Here is a 23434-nt window from a genome sequence, read left to right as displayed (position 1 = left end):
TCAATAGTATATATAGATAACCCGTTGGTCTGTAGAAGAATATAAAAAAAATGTAATTCAATCATTTTGTTCTGCTAATCCTCACAACGGTTGTGGGGTGCTGAAGCCCTTCCCAGCCAACTTTGGACATTAGGCAGTGGACAACCTGAATTGGTTGCGAGCTAATCGCAGGGCAAGAATAGACACGCAACCAATAATGCTCACGCTTATATCTAAGGACAATTTAGTGTTGAACCACCCTATCATGTGAAATCAGATAAGCTGCTTTTCTGCTGCATTACAAGGTTCTCATTTTGCATGTGATCAGTTACTTGTATCTAAGGTTTAAAAGAAACTTTGCTGTTGTCAAGATTGACACATTAAGTTGTTAACATTTACATGCCTATTTTATGTATCAACTTGTACAGACATGGGTTGGTGGTCAATCAGTGTTAGTTTGTGTTAAGTCTAGTAAAGTACCATTACATTGAGCCCGGCCATAACGGGGTGCCTTTTGTGATAAGATGGCATCTGCACTTGGTTTTCGCCATCTACACCTTGTATTTTTTTCAAACGCCAATAGCGCTCTGGTGTTTTAGAGTATCACGTTTGATCGTTTCGGAGCTCCTGTGCCAAGGGTTCATTTTGTGCGGAGGAAACAATGGCTTACTGCACCTCAGCGTTGCCTGATAGAAAGACCTGCTGTAAAACTTGGCGGTTTAATAAAAATTAAAATTATAACCTCGCATCCAAGACTAAGTTTTGTGAAATGTAGTCCAAATTGTATTCTATAATGCATTTTTCTTCATCTTTAAAAATGGCGCAAATGGGTGGGTTTTACGCCCAATCTGGCGATGCTGCTGCAGCTATGGACTCTGTACATGCTCTTTAGTATACAACGACTCTGTCTCGCAGGTCGTTATCGTGAATGGTCATGGGATTCTCTTTGCTTCTTTTCGTAGAATAGCTCTTTCGGTTCTCGAACCATCGGCACACAGCACGGTTGGTGTATCCTCGATCGCTACTTATGTGCACTAGGCAGTAAATTCTAGCTACTAAGTCAGACATTTTTGCACCTTAACTTAGGGCAGTGCTTCTCAATTATTTTCTGTTGTGCCCTCCGTCCCCAAAGAAGAATTAAACGTTTTGCCCCCTGTAGAATAGTATTTTTCTATAAAATTCTAAGCACACCCCTGTACAACTCCGAGCGAACTCTGACAGTAAGCGCGCCACTGCTATCTACCGAGTGAAAGTGCAATGACACTTAATTCTAGTCAAGCTAAAAGTATGTTTCTTAAGTCACAAGCTCCCATGTATCAGTGTAGTCCAGTCCAGTCTGTTGTTTTCTTTTGGGTCTGAACAATGTCTTGTTTGCACTGCAATGTTGCACTGTTCCGAGCGCAATTCTCACACATTTTTGAACAAGCATATCTTATCTTATTCTTTTAACAATCATCAGGCCGATCAAGATCGTATGTGTGCTGCCGGCAGCCTTGCCTAACATAAACGACCTGTCACAGCTTCTTGTTAAGGGATTTAAGGAATCTTTGGTGTTGGAGACATAAAGATGGTTGCCACAACTATGTTTCAATTTAGCGACTTCCTTGGTAATGAGCTTTGTCTCGGCTGCTCTCCTTCCAAACTTGACGCCAAATATCCACCCCCCCCCCCCCCACCCCCCCCCCCCCCCCCCCACGTACACCACCACCAATGTAAATTTGTGGATTTTAAGAGCAGCAGCAGAGCTCACTCTCGCAGAAGCAGTGGGTCAACATGCAGGCACGCACATACAAATGCAACGTGACACAAATAGTTTATTTGTACATTGGTGGTTATAACATCAACATAAGTCATAAGAATCCTAAACATACGGGTAGAATAGATCATTTGGAATTCGTAATTTATTTAGTATATCACCATCGACAACAGCTGAGCTTGTTGGTGGCCTGGGAAAAAAGTAGATTGTTGGAGGTTGGCTCCTTTAAAAAGGAAATCTTGGAGCAAAAAAAGTGTGAGCACCTCTGGTGTAATCACTCTTGTGGTCTTGGACACAGATGTGTGGACATAAGCCTATCTTTAGACAGATTACTAACACTACCTTTACAAGTAATCGAGAGTCAAAATTGCACCTGTACATTATATTCCTAACCCAGTTGAAGAACTAAAATGTTCTTTCTAGAAACTAATACTTTATCTTGACTTTAACCATAACAGACAAGTTTAATTGTTCTGTGGTACCTCATATTACTACTACTTTAACAGTCGGCGGGGCTCAGGCCTGGGCAAGCGTGGAGCAGCTGACGCTCGCCGACAGGAGAAAATGGCTGACTCTGACAACAACCAGGATGGAGCTAATTCGTCGGCTGCTCGCACTGATGAGGCATCACAGGGTGCCTCAGGTACCCACCCAACTGTTTTATACATTGAGACAAACTAAATACATCTAATTGTTACTGTTCATATTTTACTATTTCACACTAATTTTATAAATTATTTGTCTTTTTCAGCATCGAGTTCAGTTCCTGGAGCGGTAGGCATGACCACCTCGGGGGAGAGTGAATCTGATGACTCAGAAATGGGAAGGCTTCAAGGTACCTCAGCTCTGTTGATATGCCACATTTGTTTACCAAGTCTTATCGTCATAATGCTTAAACGTTAATCGTGTGTATACCTGCCACTTTTTTTATTTATAGCTTTGCTGGAGGCCAGGGGTCTCCCTCCTCATCTATTTGGCCCTCTGGGACCACGGATGTCACAGCTTTTTCACAGGACCATAGGCAGTGGTGCCAGTATGTAGTACAGTTTTACCTTTTTATCACTGTCACTTGGATTCAGGGCTGAATGATTTTTTGGGGAAAAATACAATTGAATTGCCGGTTTGATTAGATTTACGTCTTTTTCCCCAAATTCAGCTTCAATGTAAAGTTCCCTATTGGTTAAATCAACAAATGAATGAAAATGACACTATACCAGGGGTGGCCAACTCCGGTCCTCGAGAGCCGCTATCCTGTGTGTTTTCCATATCTCCCTCTTCTAGCACACCTGAATCAAATGACCAACTCATCAGCAAGCCGTCCAGAAGATTGATACCGATCCTGATTATTTGATTCAGGTGTGTTGGTGGAGGGAGACATGGAAAACAGACCGGATAGCGGCTCTCGAGGACCGGAGTTGGCCACCCCTGCACTATACCATTAAAATAGAGTACAGTGGGACCTCTACTTATGAATTGGTTCCAGAAGCTGCTTCATAACACTTTTTTTTGTAAGTAGGCATATTTTACATTGCACTATAGTAATATGAAGAAGAAGCCAACTGTTATGATTCTCGGGGTGAGTGAAGCGGAGTTGGAGACAAACAGGTAATCAAGCGGGCACAGGCGAGTGCGGGTGCACAAACGTAAACTAATCACTAGTGGCTTCACAAAATTAAGTCTTAAATACAAAAAACTGGGAAAAAGTAACTGCACAACCAAACTTACTTACTGGGGGAAAACACGAACAATACACTGACAAGGGTTGACGAGGACACTGGGTTTAAATACACTGTCGGTTTGACAAGACAATTAGAAACACCTGTGTCACACGAGGGAAAGCGAGCAGGAAAGACAGTAGGTAAAACTAATGGGTAATCACAGGAGACGTCTGCGTACAGAGGCTTCGTTATGTACAATAACAAAGTGCGTCGTGCATCAGCTGGTCTTTGGCGGGGGGCGTTCGAGGTCTGGATTTTCGTTCAAAATCGGATCAAAAAAAATATGTCCGAATTTTCATTCAAACTCCCATTTGTTCCAAGTCTGGGACATTCAAAAACCAAAGCTCCACTGTATATGGGAGAGCAAATTCCATCTCTATTAAATTTTTGTTCACAGTGAGGTAAAAAAACATTGGGATGTGCTTTTGCTGATTAATATATTTCCAAGTTATCGGATCGATAAAGTATAAGCAGATTCACAAAATCAAGTTTCCTTACATCAACTGCCTCTTGTGAGTACTTGATGATAAAAAGAGCCTCAGCAAGCAAGAAAATCATTTATCTTGAATCCAGAGCTTGACATGCCAACAATATTTCATGCCAATAGCAGAACATTTTGGATTAGCTTTAAAAAAATGTGACAATTCTTTTTTCAGGCTCCAAGGCTCAGCAGTTACTGCAAGGCCTACAGGCCACAGGTGACGAATCTCAGCAGCTTCAAGCTGCCATTGAGATGTGTCAGCTGTTAGTAATGGGCAATGAAGAAACACTAGGTGGATTCCCTGTCAAGAGTGTGGTGCCTGCTTTGGTGAGTTTTTTTGTGCACAGATGAAATGGTCCTGATGTTTTTACATTGTTTACTGCATTACGATTTTTTTTTTTACAATATTACAATTATTACCAATTTGACCAATGCCTTTATTGACCTTTCTTTCCCAGATAACACTGTTGCAAATGGAGCATAATTTTGACATTGTAAGTATGCTGAAGTTTGGCCATGTTTTATTAAAGTATGTATAATTTTTAATATAATTATCTCTCCCTTTTAGATGAATCATGCCTCCCGTGCACTAACATACATGATGGAGGCCCTCCCTCGGTCCTCAGCTGTAGTGGTCGATGCTATTCCAGTCTTCCTGGAAAAGGTAACTCTTAGGCCCCATGACTATTCTTAACTGGAGTATGTTACAATAGGCAAGGACGGCCGGTTCATACATTCTTGTATTAAACTCAATATTGTCTCCAGCTTAAGGTGATCCAGTTTATTGACGTAGCTGAGCAGGCCCTGACTGCCCTGGAGATGCTGTCGAGGCGACATAGCAAAGCAATTTTACAGGCTGTAAGTAATATGTCATGCATCTTGTATTGTATTTGTTATGACTCCAAAAACATTATCTAATATCCCGTCATTGCTTTCAGGGGGGGCTTGCTGACTGCCTGCTCTACCTAGAATTCTTTAGCATCAATGCACAGAGGAATGCTTTGGCCATAGCTGCCAACTGTTGCCAGAGTATTACAGCTGATGAGTTCCACTTTGTTGCTGATTCTTTGCCACTGTTGACACAGAGACTTACACTTCAGGTACTCAATTTGCCATGTCACCATACATTTCGTCAGGTTTAAATGCATTACAAAGAATAGGAAATACATCTCAAATACTCTCTACAATTCACATTCACTTACTTTTGACTTGATGCTTTTTGATGAATATTAAAAATTACTGTCATGGAAACGACAAATCGGCATTTTTTTTCGATTGCCCCCTGCATATTTCCTTTAGTTTTATCTTTTTATAACTGAAAAAATAATGGCATTTCCTTAAGATTCAGAAGCCATGGTAAAACCAATTATGCCAATTATCCTAAAGGAGGGCATTATTTCCATTATTTTCTCAATTATCGTAGGTTTCACACTAGAGCATATAACTTTCACTTGACTTCGCGCATAGTTAGTCTTAAACCATTCTTCTGTAGTGGCATTCAAGTAGGCATGTAAATGGGGGGGAAAACTACCATCGGTTTTAGGTGTAATATCGTATGTATTGTATATATCGTATTTTCTGTACTATAAGTCTAATATTTTTCATAGATTGGCTTGGCTTGCGACTAAAAGTGCAAGTTGTGCCTTTAATTTATTTCACTCTGACCGCTAACAGTTTATGTTCTGTTTTCTAATCTATAGTTATTAAAAAAAAAAACTGTCAGTGATCCCAACAAGTGACTATTTTGTCTAATATTCCTTATTTTACTATTACTTTAATCTGTAATGTTAGTTCTTGGTTTCTTATAAATAAAAAAAGAAATTTGCCCCCAAAAACACATACTCCAGTGTGACCTCTATATTTTGCCCCTTTGATTTTGCATTATTTGACTAGCGCAAATTACAGTCCAAAAAATACAGTGCTCTTTCATAAAGTTAGTAAAATGACATGCTTTTGTAACATTGTATTTATTCATGATAATTTAATTTTGTACACACTTGATTCAGAATTTTTCAATTTGTCCTATTTTTATCCTCTTCAGGACAAAAAATCTGTTGAGAGCACTTGCCTCTGTTTTGCCAGACTTGTGGACAATTTTCAACATGAAGAGGTTTGTTAAAAATGTTGTTTAAATTTAATTTTGAGCATCGTTTTTCTCTCATTTCACGCAAAGAAAACTTTTTTTTTGAATCTACAGAACCTGCTACAAGAAGTGGCATCACGAGACCTTTTGACCAACATTCAGCAGCTTCTAGTAGTGACACCACCTATACTTAGTTCTGGGATGTTCATCATGGTTGTGCGAATGTTTTCCCTCATGTGTTCCAACTGCCCCTGCTTGGCGGTTCAGCTCATGAAACAAAGTGAGTGACGGCCCCATTATTCACTACTTATGCCATAGTTCACACAAGTCTTTCATTTATTTAACTATATGCCAATCTTGCTCAGTAGTCCTGTGCTCAGTAATCATGTATTCAACAGTTAAGATTGCAAGACCACCAGACTTTTCTTAAGAGTACAGACATACATACCCTTTATCATGTGCAACCCAGCAAAAATAATTTTCTTTGAGAAATTTAAAGACTCCCTTAATTTATTGTGATATGTAATAGTGAGGAAAAATATTTAAAAATTATGAACTTATACTAATTTTGGATGAAAGATTTCTGCAAAAAGCCATTTGATAAAATTATTGATGAAGCCATTAAAATGAATGAGGAATGCAAAGGCATTTTCCAATGTTATGGAATTGCGAGTGACAGCTCAGTAAACATACTGTTAAGATCGACGAATATGTCGCCAGCTTTGTCAGGCTTTTACTCCTTTACGGTTCTATGAAACAGTTCTGGCACCCCTGATCATTTTCAAGTTTTTCCTTTTAATAAATCTTTGGTTGTTTTAATCAGCAATTTCAGTTAGATATATCATAGCAGACAACCCCAGTTATATTTGAGGAGGGAAATGAAGTTTTTAGGATTTACAGAGTGTAAATACTAAATTTGGGAACCACAACAGAAAAGTTACATCAATACTTTTTAGATCCACTTTTTGCAGAAATAACAGCCTCTAAAGCTTCCTATAGCTTCTAATGGAGGTCTGGATTCTGGTTGAAGGTGTTTTTGACCATTCTTTTTTACGAAACATCTCCAGTTCAGTCAGGTTTGATGGTTTCCGACCATGGACAGCCCCCTTTAATTCACACCACAGATCGGGGTCGTTGTCTTGTTGAAGTATCCAGCACAGCTTCAACTTAGTCACTGATTCTTGAATATTGTTTGTAAGTATCTGCTGGTACTGACTGGAATCCATGCGACCTTCAACTGCACTAGCCACACAACCCCACAGCATGATGGAACCACCACCAAATTTTACTGTGGGTAGCAAGTGTTTGTCTTGGAATGCTGTGTTCTTCCGCCATGCATGCCGCCCCTTATGTCCAAGTAACTCGATTTTAGTTTCATCAGTCCACAGCACCTTATTCCAAACATGAAACTGACTTTTCTAAATGTTCTTTAGAATACCTCAAGCCATTCTTTTTGTGGTATGTGCGACAAAAAGGCTTTACGCATCACTCTCACATAGACCCCAACAGAAAATGTCTTTGCACGTCTTATCAATTTTAATGGTTTAATAAATCTTCTTTTTTTTTTTTTTGTTTCACACATTTCATACAAAATTGGTACACATATATAAATTTTACAGGGTTTTATGGTCGTTATTGAGGACCTTAGAACGACTAGAACATATCACCGCATTTCAGTGTAAATTGCGCCCGTTTGAAAAATCTAATTATTTTCGTAAGTAGGGATTCCACTGTTCTTGTAAAGAAACTGCAATCATATTGAATTAGTTATGCTACTTTTAGATACATTTTGTGTAGAACTATTGCAATGTTATGAGTTGGCTGCTAACAGCAAATGTATTTTTCCCATTTTTTTCAACAGACATTGCAGAAACATTACGCTTCCTCTTGTGTGGGGCATCAAATGGCAGCTGCCAGGAACAGATTGAACTTGTACCTCGGAGTCCTCAAGAGCTCTACGAATTGACTTCCCTTATATGGTAGAAACTGATTCTCTATCGTAACACACTTTCTTTGTCCATATTACAGTGGGGCAAACAAGTATTTAGTCAACCACCAATTGTGCAAGTTATCCTACTTGAAAAGATTAGAGAGGCCTGTAATTGCCAACATGGGTAAACCTCAACCATGAGAGACAGAATGTGGGGAAAAAATACAGAAAATCACATTGTTTGATTTTTTAAAGAATTTATTTGCAAATCAGTGGAAAATAAGTATTTGGTCAATACCAAAAGTTCATCTCAATACTTAGTGTACCCTTTGTCGGCAATAACGGAGGCCAAATGTTTTCTGTAACTCTTCACAAGCTTTTCACACACTTGCTGGTATTTTGGCCCATTCCTCCATGCAGATCTCCTCTCGAGCAGTGATGTTTTGGGGCTGTCATTGGGCAACAAGGACTTTCAGCTCCCTCCACAGATTTTCTTTGGGGTTGTGATCTGGAGACTGGCTAGGCCACTCCAGGGCCTTGAAATGCTTCTTACGAAGCCACTCCTTTGTTGCCCTGGCTGTGTGTTTGGGATCATTGTCATGCTGAAAGACCCAGCCACGTCTCATCTTCAATGTCCTTGCTGATGGAAGGAGATTTTCACTCAAAATCTCTCGATATATGGCCCCATTCATTCTTTCCTTTACACAGATCAGTTGTCCTGGTCCCTTTGCAGAAAAACAGCCCCAAAGCATGATGTTTCCACCCCCAAGCGTCACAGTGGGTATGGTGTTCTTCGGGTGCATTTCAGTATTCTTTCTCCTCCTAACACGAGAACCTGTGTTTCTACCAAAAAGTTCTATTTTGGTTTCATCTGACCATAACACATTCTCCCAGTCCTCTTCTGGATAATCCAAATGCTCTCTAGCGAACCGCACAACGGGCCTGGGTGTGTACTGGCTTCAGCAGGGGGACACGTCTGGCAGTGCAGGATTTGAGACTCTGTAGGTCATTCACTAGGTCCCCCCATGGGGGTCTGGGATTTTTGCTCACCGTTCTTATCATTTTGACGGCACGGGGTGAGGTCTTGCATGGAGCCCCAGATCAAGGGAGATTATCAGTGGTCTTGCATGTCTTCCATTTTCTAATAATTGCTCCCGCAGTTGATTTATTTACACCAAGCGTTTTTCCTATTGGAGATTCAGTCTTACCAGCCTGGTGCAGGTCTACATATTTGTCTCTGGTGTCCTTCGACACCGCTTTGGTCTTGCCCATAGTGGAGTTTGGAGTGTGAGAGACTGAGGTTGTGGACAGGTGTCTTTTATACCGATAATGAGTTAAAACATGCTTAATACAGGTATCGAGTGGAGACCTCATTAGGAGAAGTTACACCTCTTTGACAGCCAGAAATCTTGCTTGTTTGTAGGTGACCAAATGCTTATTTTCCACTCTAATTCGGAAATAAATTCTTTAAAAATAAATTGTCTTTTTTTTCTTCACATTCTGTCTCTCATGGTTGAGGTTTACCCATGTTGACAATTAAATCTGAAACTTTGCTCTTCCTTTAGTGAGCTGATGCCCTGCTTGCCTCGAGAGGGCATTTTTGCAGTTGATGTTATGCTGAAGAAGGGCAGTGCCCAAACAACAGAAGGAGTTATATGGCAATGGAGGGATGATAGAGGCCTTTGGCATCCTTACAATCGCATTGATAGCCGCATTATTGAGGTATTATTGCACTTAAAGAATTTTGGGTTGAAGGGTTTCTAATATTGTCAATGTGAAACACTTACAGTGACTGATTGCAGTATTGTTAGTGTTTTCAATCATTATAAAATTTGACGTGATTTTTATATAAATAGTCGTATGAAAAAGTTAAAGCACTCCTGATCATTTTCAAGATGTTCCTTTATAAGTCATTAATTGGATCAGCATTTTCTGTTAAAAATATCATACAGCAGACAGACACAGTGATTTGAGAAGTGAAATGAAGTTTAAAAGATTTCCAGATGTTGAAATAATTACTTCAACAGCAGTAGGCAGGTGCATAAATTTAGCCACCCATGTTGTTTTATTGATTTGAACACATTAAGCATTAATTATTGGAACCCAAAATTTGTTTGGTAATCTCAACTTTATTTCACTTCTCACATATCCCTGTGTTTGTCTGCTATGGGATATATTTAAATGAAATTGTTAATCCAAACAAGCAATGATTTATAAAGCAACATTTTGAAAATGATCAGGGGTGGCCGAAGTTTTTCATACATATACATACACACACATACTTCTAATAATGGCTGTGCATGGTGATTACGCTTTATTCTACAGACAGCCCACCAGAATGGGGAAGATGAAATCAGCTTGTCAACTCTGGGTCGTGTGTATACAATTGACTTTAACTCTATGCAGCAGATTAATGAAGACACGGGAACAGCACGTGGCATACAGAGGAAGCCAAATCCACTAGCAAATCCAAACTCCGGTAATCTTCTTGACTAAGTTATATACTAAACCAGCCAAGGGAGGGTGTATTATAATTTTTCTAAAGCAAACACTTGGTTGATTTTCTAAATATGATTTAACCCATTGTCTTGATTTAAGATTTAGAAAGTCATTTGGAGCTGTATCAGCATCCCACACAAATGTGGTCAGAATTAGCAACTAATGTGCAAGTCTTATGTATATTGGTCTTACTCCTCCTCTTCAGGGAATCACCAAGAAGTCAGGCGTGAAGATGCACGAGCTCAGCTGATGAAGGAAGATCCTGAGCTGGCCAAGTGTTTTATCAAAACGTTATTTGGCGTCTTGTATGAAGTGTACAGCTCCTCTGCTGGACCTGCAGTTAGACATAAGTGCCTTAGAGCCATCCTCAGGATAATTTACTTTGCTGACGCAGAGCTACTGAAGGATGTGTTGAGGAACCATGCAGTGTCCAGGTAATCATCAAGGCTTTTGATTATATTTACAAATTAACCCCATCTCCAATGTTTAAATTTCCAAGAGAATATACAGTACATTCATTTGACTCTCCCCCCACCCTCCTTCTTCAGTCACATTGCCTCCATGCTATCCAGCCAGGATCTGAAGATTGTAGTGGGTTCTCTGCAAATGGCTGAGATCCTCATGCAGAAACTGCCTGATGTCTTCAGTGTTTATTTTAGGAGAGAAGGTAGATGTTTTAGATTCCTCTCTGATGTCATTGTCCACATTGTTTTAATGTCCTTTTTTGTCCTTCTACCGATTCCACTACCTCAGCGTGTGGTATAGACCGGTACTTGTCTGATACCATGTTTTTGTTGTTGTAAACATATATTTTTTCCTTTTGTAATACAACGCTTCATCACCTGAGTATAAAATTGTTGCCATAATGGCTTGGTTAGACTCTACTTAACCATTGTGCCTACTTGATTTGGATTGCAACAGTTGAATGAACTTCTCTATCCAGTGCTCTGTGGTGCGACATTAATCCGTTCAGGAGTTGGGAAATTCGTAAGGCGAAATTGTCCTATGGCGGGAAATAGAAATTATTTTTATAGTTTTAGAATCAAAATTTGAACGAAGCACGAGAGATTCTCAATTGAGCGAGCAATAAACAGGAGGTAGCATCTTTTAATTTTGTCCAATCTTCGGGCACCTTGGTGACGCCGACCAATAGCAGATCAGCACCATAGTGGTGTCGACCAATAGCAGACCGGCACCTTAGTGATGTCGTCCAATAATTATGTACAAAAGAACGCCACAGTGTAGATCAGACCTGGGCAATCCGGTGCTCGAGGGCCGCTGTGGGTGCAGGTTTTTGTTCCAACCGATCAGACAGTTAAACGAATTAGATTTTGCTGGAACAAGAAGCACCTGACTGCAATCCACTGATTGCACTTCTAAGAAAACAGATTGGTGGAAAGGTTTCCTCTTATGGGTTGGAACGAAAACCTGCACTGCGGCCCTTTGTGGAATTAATTGCCCAGGTCTGGTGTAGAGTCATTCATGCCGCAAAGGCGTGCTAAGCATTTATCAAGGAAGGTCAATCTGTAGGAAGCATTTTCAATGGTGACTCAAAAATCCAAACAAAGCTGAAATAAGTTCTGCATAGTCTTTCTCCATTGGTGATGTGCGCAATGCAAGATTCACTCGCAACAAAACAGGAAATGGCTAGACGTTATCCTTCTCGGCTTTCTTATAGTATTCAGCGCGTCATTCTTCTATGGTGAAATATCGATTCTTCAGCGCTGAGTGCCACCCAATTCAAGGCCAAAGAAGAAGACTGACTTCCATTTTTGTTATCCCCTGTCTTCCGCTTGCGAGTTTCAGCATGGATGGATGAACTATTTTAGATTTTCTCTCTAGTTCTGTTCAATTTTGTAAGGATGTATGACTCTTCAACACATTTTTTAAATGTATTTTTGTTTTCTCTACAGGTGTCATGCATCAGGTTAAAAACCTGGCAGAGTCAGAGAGCTTTCTAGTTACTAGCCCCCCTAAGGCTTGTCCCAGTAGTAGTACCAGTTTGTGTACTACCACCATCAGCACAGCATCCACCACGACCTCCAATAATGCAACTCCTGACCTTGGTTCTCCAAGCTTCCAGCACAGCATGGATGACTCACTGGACCTCAGTCCCCAAGGGTGTGTATAGTTTAATATTTGTTTTCATTATTTCTTTAAATTGTTTATAAAATCATTTTTGAGGGGCATTTTTATTATTTGGTCAGAAACCAAGAAAAAAAGATGTTAAAGTAGTAATAATAATAATAATAATAGAAACATAGTAACATCTTTTTCGGTTGCCTACAGCCTAAAAATACCACAAGTCACAGGCCCAGCCAAACTATAAAAAAAGTATGACTTGTATTCCGGAAAATCCGGTTAATAATTTTCCATAATAAAGGTTCATTGAACACCCCTATAATTTTCTTTACAGTTAATATGAATGTTGAGTGTTCAGATAATGACTGAAGGTGACCTTTTTAAAGATGTTTGTCAATCCATTTTTTTTGGTTTAATTTTTTTTGGGGGGGGGGTGTTTCGACAGAACGAGCAAGTGTTGAAATTTGTTGGTTTAAAAAATATATATATATATTTTTCAACACATAGTAATGATGACCATATATTCTTCTTTTTTGGTCTCTGCTCAGGAGGTTAAGTGATGTTCTTAAGAGAAAACGGCTTCCAAAAAGAGGTCCCAGAAGGCCCAAATACTCACCACCGAGGGATGATGATAAAGTAGACAATCAGGGTAAGTTCTTCAATTTGTAATGTGGGGTTCTATCCAATATGGACTACTACTCAGTTACTAATCAATACTTCATAAAGCGGTTCAAGTCCTTAAACTGTTCTTAAACCGATACTTGGTGAGAGGCTAGAGTGAAGTCTAATGGGCTTTACTGTTGTCTTCAACCTCCTAAAAGGAGCAGTTATTTTGTAAAACTGAAATATGACCAACATATTCTTTTTATGCTACAAAATAATGATTGTCATGCAATTAATGTAAGCTATCACATTTGTGCGCTGCTCTTCAAAGAATTGCGTTAATTTATAACCTGCCCTTGGCTAAATAGTTCATTTTTTTCATTGTTATTACTTCAGGAAAAGTATTTTTAGAGAAATTAGCCGGAAAAAAACTGAAATAAGATTAAAACATTGGTCTTAAAAATATACAATGTTTTAGATGCAGCCAAATTCTGTGATTTTTATTTTATCCTAACCTGTTTTTTTTTCTTAACAGCTAAAAGCCCCACGAGTACTCAGTCACCCAAATCATCCTTTTTGGCTAGTCTCAATCCCAAAACATGGGGCAAACTTGGTGCCCAAACCAATAATGCCAACTCTGAGCCCTCGCGTATAGCGGGGGTGAGTGGTCTGGCAAGGGCGCCTCCCAAGGACTCAATTTCAAATAACAGGTATGATCCCAGAACCGTTTGATGTAAATGAGTTGCAAATGCATGCTTGCTGTTTTATTTGATCACTATATTCACCCATGTATTTTGGCAGAGACAAAATCAAGGCCTGGATCAAAGAGCAGGCCAGCAAGTTTGTAGAGCGGTACTTCAGCTCTGAAAATGTGGATGGCAGCAATCCTGCATTGAATGTACTTCAGAGACTTTGCACAGCCACTGAGCAGCTCAACCTTCAGGTACATTTTCTAACATACTTAACATAATCTCTGGAATATAGAGTACACCTGATTACAAACAGCACTACCCAATATTTTACAAGTTTTAAGAAAAAATCCATAAACGCCATAGGTGCCCATGTTGTGAACGGGCATATTTTCATAGAGATGTTACACATAAATATTTGAATAATCAAAAATATCTTATAACATGCATCCACATGTTGAGTAAAGTCTTCATTTATATATAGCAGGTTGTCACTAAGACACCACGGATCTGTTTCCTGATAGTCTGAAACCTCACACACCTAACTTGGAAAAACAGGCCACTGCATTTCCAAAGAAGAAAAAATAAAATACATTCGACTTGCTTGCCAAGCTTAAAATGGGCACATTCCTCTTAAAAAACATCTGATAGACTCGGCTAAAGGGTATCATTAATTGACCAAGTAGTGCAACTTGTTGTTTTTACAAGGTGGCAACCTGTCCTATAAAAAAAATCTTAAGCCCCTGGGGCTAACCTGAAATTGTTCTTCTTCAATGGAATATATAATTGAAAGGACCTTTCTTTGGAAATAAAGGTCTAATCAGCACTAGCAAGGACTCCTCTTGTAGTAACAAACAGTGGATATCCATCATTTTTCTTTTTCTTTTGAAGGATCATGCAACAATAAATAAACTCAACTATAAAATTCCCATACTTTTTTTAATGAACTCTGATGAAGTTTCTGGGAAGCTTTGTGTGTGCTATGGTTTCAGCCATGGCAGAGTTTGGATATTCATTAGTCTATAGTGGCAGATACAGTATTGACAACAGGTTGTCATGTACCTAAAAGGAACTATTACAGGGTTGGAATCCACACTAAGTGGCAATGTCATGATGCGCCAGGCTGTGGTAAAATATAAAATGAAAATGTCATAAAACATAAAAAACATGAAGTTGGTTTGTTCAAAAAATTCACTAACGTCCGCTTTTCTATAAAATTTACGGAGTACAAACGGAGAGAAAAGGTTACGGACTTATTGTCTGAAAAAGGCCATAGTTTTTTAGGCTATAGTTAATTTGTCTGTTTCATGTTCTATTCCCAAGGTGGATGGTGGTTTGGAGTGTCTTTCTGAGATCTCCAGTATAGTGTCAGAATCTGATGTCTCCTCTTTTGAGATCCAGCACAGTGGGCTGGTGAAACAGCTCCTGCTTTACCTAACTTCCCACACAGACAGGGATTTGCTTAATCGAGACTTGAGACTAAAACGGTTTCTCCATGTCTTTATTGGGTGCCCGGTAAGAAAAGTATATTTGTATTTTGAATGATCACAGTATTGGGTTTATTGCTGTGCACAATTTATAGGGAAGCTAGTTTAGGTGTAACCTTTTTATTTTTTTAAACCCTGTGACCTCCTTTCCGGTTAACAGGTCCCAGGAGCAGAGCCGGTAAGTTGTCTGGACCCCACAGAAAATGGGCCTTTCTTAGCACTGGTTCACAAAATGAACAGCTGCCTAAGTCAAATGGAACAGTTCCCTGTCAAGGTGCACGATTTTCCCAGCGGTAATGGCAATGGCAGCAGGTCAGTTGGTTTATCTTTCGCTTGGCTCTTTTTTTCCCCACCTTTTTCCCCCTAAACAATGGATTTAATCTTTAGAAATTTAATCAAGTTAATTTTCTTCTTCAGAGGCTCACAGGCACTTAAGTTCTTCAACACACATCAGCTCAAGTGTCAACTGCAAAGGCATCCAGACTGCACTAATGTTAAACAATGGAAAGGTGGCCCTGTAAAGATAGACCCTCTTGCTCTGGTGCAAGCTATTGAGAGATACCTTGTTGTTAGGGGTAAGTGACAATCTTGGTTACCCACGTAATGTTTTTTTGTTTGAAACCTATCTGGTTTAGCTACATTGTCATCCAGAATGGTGAATTTGAATGCCTTTTAATTTTACAGCAGTTCACAGTGCTTGCTGGATCAGGGTCTGATTTATTCTCTCTAGAGTCATCTTGTTAAATTGGGTTGTAGCTAGTTTCTGTTTATTAATCTGTACAGGGTATGGTCGAATTAGAGAAGAAGATGAAGACAGTGATGATGACGGTTCAGACGATGAAATAGATGAGTCATTGGTATGTGAACAACTTATTTTTAATTCCTCCAAAAGTTGTTTTGGATCAGACCCTAATGTAATCTCATTGGTCCTATAGGCTGCCCAGTTCCTGAACTCAGGCAGTGTACGTCATAGGCTTCAATTCTACATTGGTGAGCACTTGCTGCCATATAACATGACAGTGTACCAGGCTGTACGACAGTACAGTCTTCAGGCAGAAGAAGAAAGGGAGTCAACGGATGATGAGGCTAATCCACTGGGGCGAGCAGGCATCTGGACCAAAACGCACACTATATGGTAGGGTTTTTCACTTATTTAGCTTGTCCTAGAGGTCACCTTAAATAAAATACTCAAGTGTAGTCTTACAAATGTTTATGAATTATAAAGCCAATCTTAAATTATAGGCCTGCAGCACATCATAAATGTGTTGACTTTTTTTCTACCATTATTTTATTGCATTACAGGACTGCAAACAGCGGCCAATGTAAATGGCAGAACAATATACACATTATTTTCGTTGCCTTTGCTTATAACTCAAATAAAATTCTAATTTTATTGTTAGATAACTACTAGTCTTTATGTATACATCAAAATCAAGTTAATTCAGGTATAATTTTACAAGCAGATCTTGTATACATGGCATTAGCCTGTACTTTTTGTACTTAAATTTCCTGATTTGCATGCCATTATCTACCCTATTTCTGTGAAATAACCGTTAAATTCAGTGATACGAAAGTTTTTTGCACCCTTGATCATTTCTCTTGATAAATCGATAGGAGTTTGGATTAGCAACTTCATTTTTATATATCAAATACATGATCGACTGGATAATATTTAAGGAGTGACACTGGCGCAAAAATGTAGGCACCACAACAGAAGATTAAAAAAAAGAATCAGACTTCAATAGATATTCCTTTTGCCATAATAAGCCCAGTAAGATCAATCCACAGATTTTCAATGATATTTAGGCCTGGGGACAGATGTCCCTTCTACAGCATTTTACTTGCTCCTCTCAATGAATACCTGAGCAGATGGTTTGAGCAATGTTGTTGATTGTTGTACTGTTGAAATGTCTTGGCACGGTCTAACTTCATTGTGACTATTTGTTGAATAATATTCTCAAGAATTGTTTTTATATTGAATAGAATCCATGCAATCCTCATTTTAACAAGTTTCCCTTTACCAAGACTGACCTCACAGCATGATGGATCCGCCACAAAATTTAAATGTTGCTTCGAAGTGTTTTTTTCCTGGAATGCAGAGTGCTCTTTTATCGCTGAGCAAAACACCACTTATTTCCAAATAACTATCTTCGTGGCATCAGTACTCGGTACCTTGTTTTAAAATGATGCAGACCTATGCGCTTTTGCAGCCCTCAAGCGAGTCTGTTCGTGCCATATGTTTAGAAAAGACTTCTTACGCATCACTCTCAAAGTTTCTCTATGTGCAAAGTGCATAAAATAATGTTATTTGGTGGTGGGCTTTGGCTTGTCTTTGACCATTCACACCATTTTATCTTGCCCTGCTACTTTTGGCCCTCAGCGTGGAAATGTCAGCGATAGGTTTTTATGGTCTTCTCTTAAACCAGAATGCTGTACAGTATTTTTTTGGAGGCCACCCACATTGCTACTCATTAGGAGATTCAAAAAAGAACCACAACATGCAATATATATTTTTCATGATTGTATGCATCTTTCTATTGGGTTTAAGGCTTGAGATGCTTATATGCTAATTTTAGTTCCAATTAACAAGTGCTAATGAGTTACACGTTTTCAAATAAACAGAATGCACTGGTATTATTTTGGTTTTGATGCATACTGACCAGCTTTTTTTAGTACAAGTGCAGTTTGAAATCTGAAATGATTAGCTTATCACTTTTTCCAAAGTGAAGTTGCTCATCCAATCATCCATTCATTTTTTTAAATATGAAAATTTGTTGGTTTTTTTTGTCCATAAGTTAATTTGTAAATCTTTTCAGCAGCAGTCTCTGGAGCTTTTTATTTCTTTACTTGTGGCTTCCACTGAAGTTTAAAATCAGCTCTTTCAGCCTTGTTGAGGTTGTTAGATGTCCGATCATGTGGCTCTTTTCATCCTCCTGCTTTGAATTGTACTTGGTTTGTCACGAGAAAATATCCAATTCATTTGAACTAACTACTCGCTGCCAACCCTCCAAGTGTAAATGGATTGGGCATCTGTCCCTGTCAAAGGCAGTAAGAGTTAGTAAGCCCTGGTTCAAATAAGATGTCCAAATTGATGTCCACACACTGTTTTCTCAGGTATAAGCCAGTTAGAGAAGATGAGGACGTCAGTAAAGATACTGTGGGAGGGAAGAGGGGCAGAGCCCAGACTGCCCCCACCAAAACCTCCCCTCGCAATGCCAAGAAACAGGATGAGCTGTGGCATGGTAAGAATCTCTAATGCATTACAAATTGCCTTTGTTTAAATTAAAAAAAAATCACAAGCCATTTATGAAATAAACATATCAATATAGTAATTCTTTCATCTCTCATTTCCAGATGGTGTATGTCCCAATGTCATCAGTCCCTTAGAGACATACCTCACTTCGGAGCCTCCAGAGACCATAACCTTTGATGACCCCTCCTTGGATGTCAATCTGCTGTTGAGGGTCCTGCACTCAATCAGTAGATATTGGTTCTACTTGCATGACGTAAGTCCCTTGGAATATCAGGAGCTGTTGCTTCAGGAAAACAAAACCAAGAACAACACTTCTCTCCATTTTACGAATGCAGATTGAGAAAAATATTTTAAGTCTGGAACAAGTAATATTTCAATTTATAGCAGTTTCTTAATGTCTTTAATGTGTTGCCTGCATGAATTTGGCATTCCCTAGACAGGAACTTCAGAAACTATTTGTAGTAATATTAGTCAATGTCCGCTTGAAATGACCCTTTTCTGCACTCTAAGAAGATATATTTCCACACTTATATATATATATATTTTTTTTCTCCGCAGAATGCTGTATGTAAAGAAATCATCCCAACTAGTGAGTTCATCAACAGTAAGTTGACTGCCAAAGCCAACCGTCAGCTCCAAGACCCCCTCGTAATTATGACGGGGAACATACCAACTTGGCTCATTGAGCTCGGAAAGACTTGGTAAATTTTTTTTAGCTTTCTCTGTGTTCTAATTATGAAATGTTGGATGTTTTTGCTCATGTTGTGTTCTTTCTGCAGCCCTTTCTTCTTTCCTTTTGATACGCGGCAAATGTTGTTCTATGTAACTGCTTTTGACCGTGACCGAGCCATGCAGCGCTTGCTGGACACAAACCCTGAGATTAACCAATCAGATTCTCAGGACAGTAGAGTTGCGCCACGTCTTGACAGAAAAAAGGTGTTATTTTCTTTGTTCTTGTAATTTTCTGTGACAATCCAAGAATTATTTGCACATCTTCCTCAAATCAGTAAACATTATTGCCTCTTTTAAAACTTGTGTCATGTCCCAATCTTTCAGAGGACGATAAACCGTGATGAACTGCTCAAACAGGCCGAGTCTGTAATGCAGGACCTTGGTAGTTCACGTGCGATGTTGGAGATTCAGTATGAGAACGAGGTACCTATGTTTTCTGATGTTACAATAAGCTTTTAAAATTCAATTGCTCTTGTTTTCCAAAAGGTTGATGGATTTATGATAGAAGTGTTTCAAGTGCCATGTAACCCACATATTTACTTAAAAGGTTCAATCATCTATTGTCCTGCTGGGCACTGATGGGTCCGGGCCAATTTCATAAATGTTGGCTAATGAGGGATTGATTCATTAAAAATATTACAGATCCTTTTTCCCGATAGGCTCTAGATGCAGTTTGCCAAATTAGCCTGCTAGCATTTGAATACAGACATTCGTTGTCATTAAGTCGGATTGTGAAATTACGAAAATACCCAAAAAGGGCATTTATATGCTCATGATTTTTTACATATGTAATGTCTGCCCTTCTTTTTCATATAGTTGTAACCATTTTGTGGCCACTAGATAGCCTCATTACAGTGGTACCTTGAGATACGAGCTTAATGTGTTCCGGGACTGAGCTTGTATGTCGATTTACTCATCTCAAATCAACGTTTCCCATAGAAATGAACTAAAAACAAATTAATTAGTTCCAACCCTCTTAAAAAAAAAACTGGATATTCGAATGTAAAAACATTTTTATTTGTTCTAATTCACCATCTATTAACAGAGTAACAAATAACTAGTGGTTATGATGTTTAATAGTACAAAAATTAGATGAATTTTGTGTAACATAACATAAACAGAAAAAATGCAACGCTCTGCCCAGTGTTCAGTGTTTTACAATAAAAGATGGATAGGAATGTGGGATTGGCAAAAATTTAGATGAGTGTACGTTTCAATCAGATTGGACATTTTGATCGATGCATCCTTGATTTTTATGCCACTACAATAGGTTTATTGCACAGTTTTTGAGTTTTCAATGTATTCATGGTAATTGTTTTGTATTTATTTTTTCTACTGTCAACTCATTCTGGCCATAGATATTAAATGCATAATGGTATTTTTGTCAGTAACTGAGCATATCTATATGTGCCACGTTATGACGTTCTTTTTTACCCCGCTTACTATTTACTGACTCATTTTTTTGTATATTGGCACTGTGTAAAGAGAACATGCTCTCTGGAATCGGGTTATTTTGACCCTGTCCCATTGGCTGTTTGTGCATTGCGTTTTTAAAATATGAAAGTATGAAGATGTTTACTAACTTTTCGTGTCCTTTAGGTGGGCACAGGCCTCGGTCCCACTTTAGAGTTCTACGCTCTAGTTTCTCAGGAGCTCCAGCGAGCTGACCTTGGGTTGTGGAGGGGTGAGGAGATCACGCTGACCAATCCGAAAGGTACCACCTTGAGTCTTTTCCTTTTAATGTATTGTTTTACGGAAAACTCTCACTCACTATGGCTTTAGAGATGTTGCTGCTCATAACGCAAAATTTGCTCTTACTTTTTAGCTAAGACATATACCTGGTTTGTGTTGCTATAGGAAACCAAGAAGGTACAAAGTACATGTTCAGTACAAGAGGACTCTTTGCTGTTCCATTTGGCAGGACAACAAAACCAGCGCACATAGCCAAAATCAAAATGAAGTTCCGCTTCTTGGGGAAACTCATGGCCAAAGCCATCATGGATTTCAGACTGGTGAGGAATGAATTGTTCTGTTGTTTTTAAATGCATAACTCACAGATTTTGTTGAATTTGACAAAATTCACCTCGACTATTAAGATAGAAAAATTATTTGTCTTCTGAGGCCTGTGTAGATCCTCCTGACTACCAGTAGTTCAAATTTGTCCTCTGTAGAGGACATTTGTAAACCTAAATGTCTCCCACCCAGTGCATCCAATCACATTAACTCCTTTTGTGCTCTATAGAGGACATTCAGAGCTTTCCAATGATAACACATTTCTTTTGCAGTATTCCAATTACTTCACAGAGTGGGGAATTTCAAAACACAATTGTACTTTTTTTTTTCTTCTTCCTGGTAGTCAGGAGATATACATTTCAAAAGACAATAAAACAACATTCAAAGACAGCATAGAAGCCATGCATAACCTTGTGAGCACCTAACTTCATTCCTTGGAGAACTAAAGTTTGAAAATCCTGCATGCGAGCATAGACAAGCTCACACTTTTTTTGTGGAGACACTAGTGTCTCCATACATGATCAATAATAAAGAGTGGAGAGCTGATTTTCATCACTAATCATAAGGAACAAATGGGAATTGATGCTTTCTACACAGCATGTCCGCGGACCATAGCCTGCACAATACATTTTGTCGTTTTTGGGGGATTACTTTGCAACATGTTCCAAATATTTCTGATTATCGCGTTTGCTTAATTACTTTGATCAAATTTGCTGAAATTCTGAAAATGGAGATACTGGTAGTTTTTGGGAGAGGGGAGTTTGAAATAGTCTTGAGTAGTCAGGAACTGTGTGTTCCTGTAGAAACCTAATTGTCCTGAACATCCATGTGGTGGATCTCGAAACAGTGAAAGGAGTAAAAAAAAAAAAGATAAAAAATGATCATGCTGCCAAAGGAATAGTCATACAGAGTTGCCTTGACACTGGCAAGAGATCTGCACATGCAAAAACGAATGCCTCCAGCGTAGAATATCCAGATTATGGATTTTGTCATTAGTATTTACTAAAATCAGAAAATATTTTTTAAATTATTTTTTTCAAAATAAAGATGTGGAAAAGAAATTACATTGAGGACATTGTTGGGCAAGTTTATTGTTTTGGTATAAATTCTGATCAACCAGTAAGGGTTAACACCAGAGGCGCACCATCACTGCATTATTTACAATTAATTAATTGCAAAACATTTAACAATTTAAAAAAAGAAAAACCTAATCAGACAACCGATAAATGGTTGAATATACAATTTTCTCAAATGCGTAGTAAATTGATTGACTGATTAGCTCAGTTGATGGCCAGAGAACTTGAGAAATTGAATTAAACCAATGGGTTGAGGCCAAGAAAAATACCTTTTTAATGTTTTCCAAAATGTCTTTACATGAAACTGTGAAGAAGAAAAAAAGGAACCACTTGAAATACAGTAGTTTAACATCCACGGTTTTAATGTTACCATTTTAAAACTTGTCACCGTTCATGAGTGTCTTAAATCTTTTGACCATGTGCATACCAGTAGCAAAATGCTTTAAAATAAAACAGCTGTTTTGGAGAAGTATTCAAATGGGATAATAATGCAAATAATCAAAGATGGTTAATTACAAAGCCTATAAATGTTTGTTTTTTTAATTGAGTTCCATTCCTTGGTTAAACATTAAAGGACATAACCTTCTTTCACATAAATTGCTGTTATAAAACGTTTTGTATTTTGTATCTTCGTATTGTGCCTACCAGCTGGACCTCCCGCTCGGCTTGCCATTTTTTAAGTGGATGTTGCGGCATGAGACGTCTATAAACTCCCATGATCTGGTCAACATTGATCCAGATGTTGCAAAATCCATCCTGCACTTGGAGGATATTGTTCGTCAGAAGAAGAGACTTGAACGGGATCGTTCACAGGTAAACCTTTTCCCTTTTCTTTTTTTTCCAGCAGTGATTTGAATCATTTATAAGGAAGCTTTCACACTTGATCTTATTTTATTTAAAATTTCATAGCCTTTCAATCTTTTTCATTAGAGTTGACACTGGCTTTTCAAAGTACTACAGTAGTACCTTGAGATACAAGCTTAATGCGTTCCGGGACCGAGCTCGTATGTCAATTTACTCGTCTCTCAAATCAATGTTTCTCATAGAAATGAA

General features: G+C 38.6%; 1 protein-coding gene across 2 annotated transcripts in view; it reads left to right on the top strand.

The window, feature by feature from the left end:
- trip12 (thyroid hormone receptor interactor 12) overlaps window positions 1–23434 on the top strand; it is a 35684-nt gene that overhangs the window by 7827 nt on the left and 4423 nt on the right. Inside the window, exons 6-37 of one of the 2 annotated variants that reach the window (XM_077611137.1) lie at window positions 2242–2378; window positions 2487–2570; window positions 2673–2768; window positions 4110–4261; window positions 4393–4428; window positions 4503–4598; window positions 4700–4792; window positions 4873–5034; window positions 5976–6044; window positions 6132–6297; window positions 7879–7996; window positions 9513–9669; window positions 10354–10426; window positions 10652–10880; window positions 10995–11113; window positions 12360–12567; window positions 13077–13177; window positions 13667–13841; window positions 13933–14074; window positions 15144–15335; window positions 15468–15619; window positions 15725–15882; window positions 16091–16164; window positions 16243–16442; window positions 18422–18549; window positions 18662–18813; window positions 19119–19261; window positions 19340–19496; window positions 19617–19715; window positions 20892–21006; window positions 21150–21304; window positions 23030–23194. In XM_077611137.1, the coding sequence (XP_077467263.1) occupies window positions 2242–2378; window positions 2487–2570; window positions 2673–2768; window positions 4110–4261; window positions 4393–4428; window positions 4503–4598; window positions 4700–4792; window positions 4873–5034; window positions 5976–6044; window positions 6132–6297; window positions 7879–7996; window positions 9513–9669; window positions 10354–10426; window positions 10652–10880; window positions 10995–11113; window positions 12360–12567; window positions 13077–13177; window positions 13667–13841; window positions 13933–14074; window positions 15144–15335; window positions 15468–15619; window positions 15725–15882; window positions 16091–16164; window positions 16243–16442; window positions 18422–18549; window positions 18662–18813; window positions 19119–19261; window positions 19340–19496; window positions 19617–19715; window positions 20892–21006; window positions 21150–21304; window positions 23030–23194 (4303 nt within the window). Of the gene's footprint in view, window positions 1–2241; window positions 2379–2486; window positions 2571–2672; window positions 2769–4109; window positions 4262–4392; window positions 4429–4502; window positions 4599–4699; window positions 4793–4872; window positions 5035–5975; window positions 6045–6131; window positions 6298–7878; window positions 7997–9512; window positions 9670–10272; window positions 10427–10651; window positions 10881–10994; window positions 11114–12359; window positions 12568–13076; window positions 13178–13666; window positions 13842–13932; window positions 14075–15143; window positions 15336–15467; window positions 15620–15724; window positions 15883–16090; window positions 16165–16242; window positions 16443–18421; window positions 18550–18661; window positions 18814–19118; window positions 19262–19339; window positions 19497–19616; window positions 19716–20891; window positions 21007–21149; window positions 21305–23029; window positions 23195–23434 lie in introns of both variants that reach the window. The other variant, XM_077611136.1, reaches the window with a different exon arrangement.

This window comes from Stigmatopora argus, chromosome 10, assembly GCF_051989625.1.
Source record: "Stigmatopora argus isolate UIUO_Sarg chromosome 10, RoL_Sarg_1.0, whole genome shotgun sequence".
In the NCBI taxonomy this organism is placed as follows: Eukaryota; Metazoa; Chordata; class Actinopteri; order Syngnathiformes; family Syngnathidae; genus Stigmatopora; species Stigmatopora argus.
The sequence above is the reverse complement of the archived record's forward strand: the minus strand, read 5'-3'. Positions and strand labels throughout refer to the sequence as shown.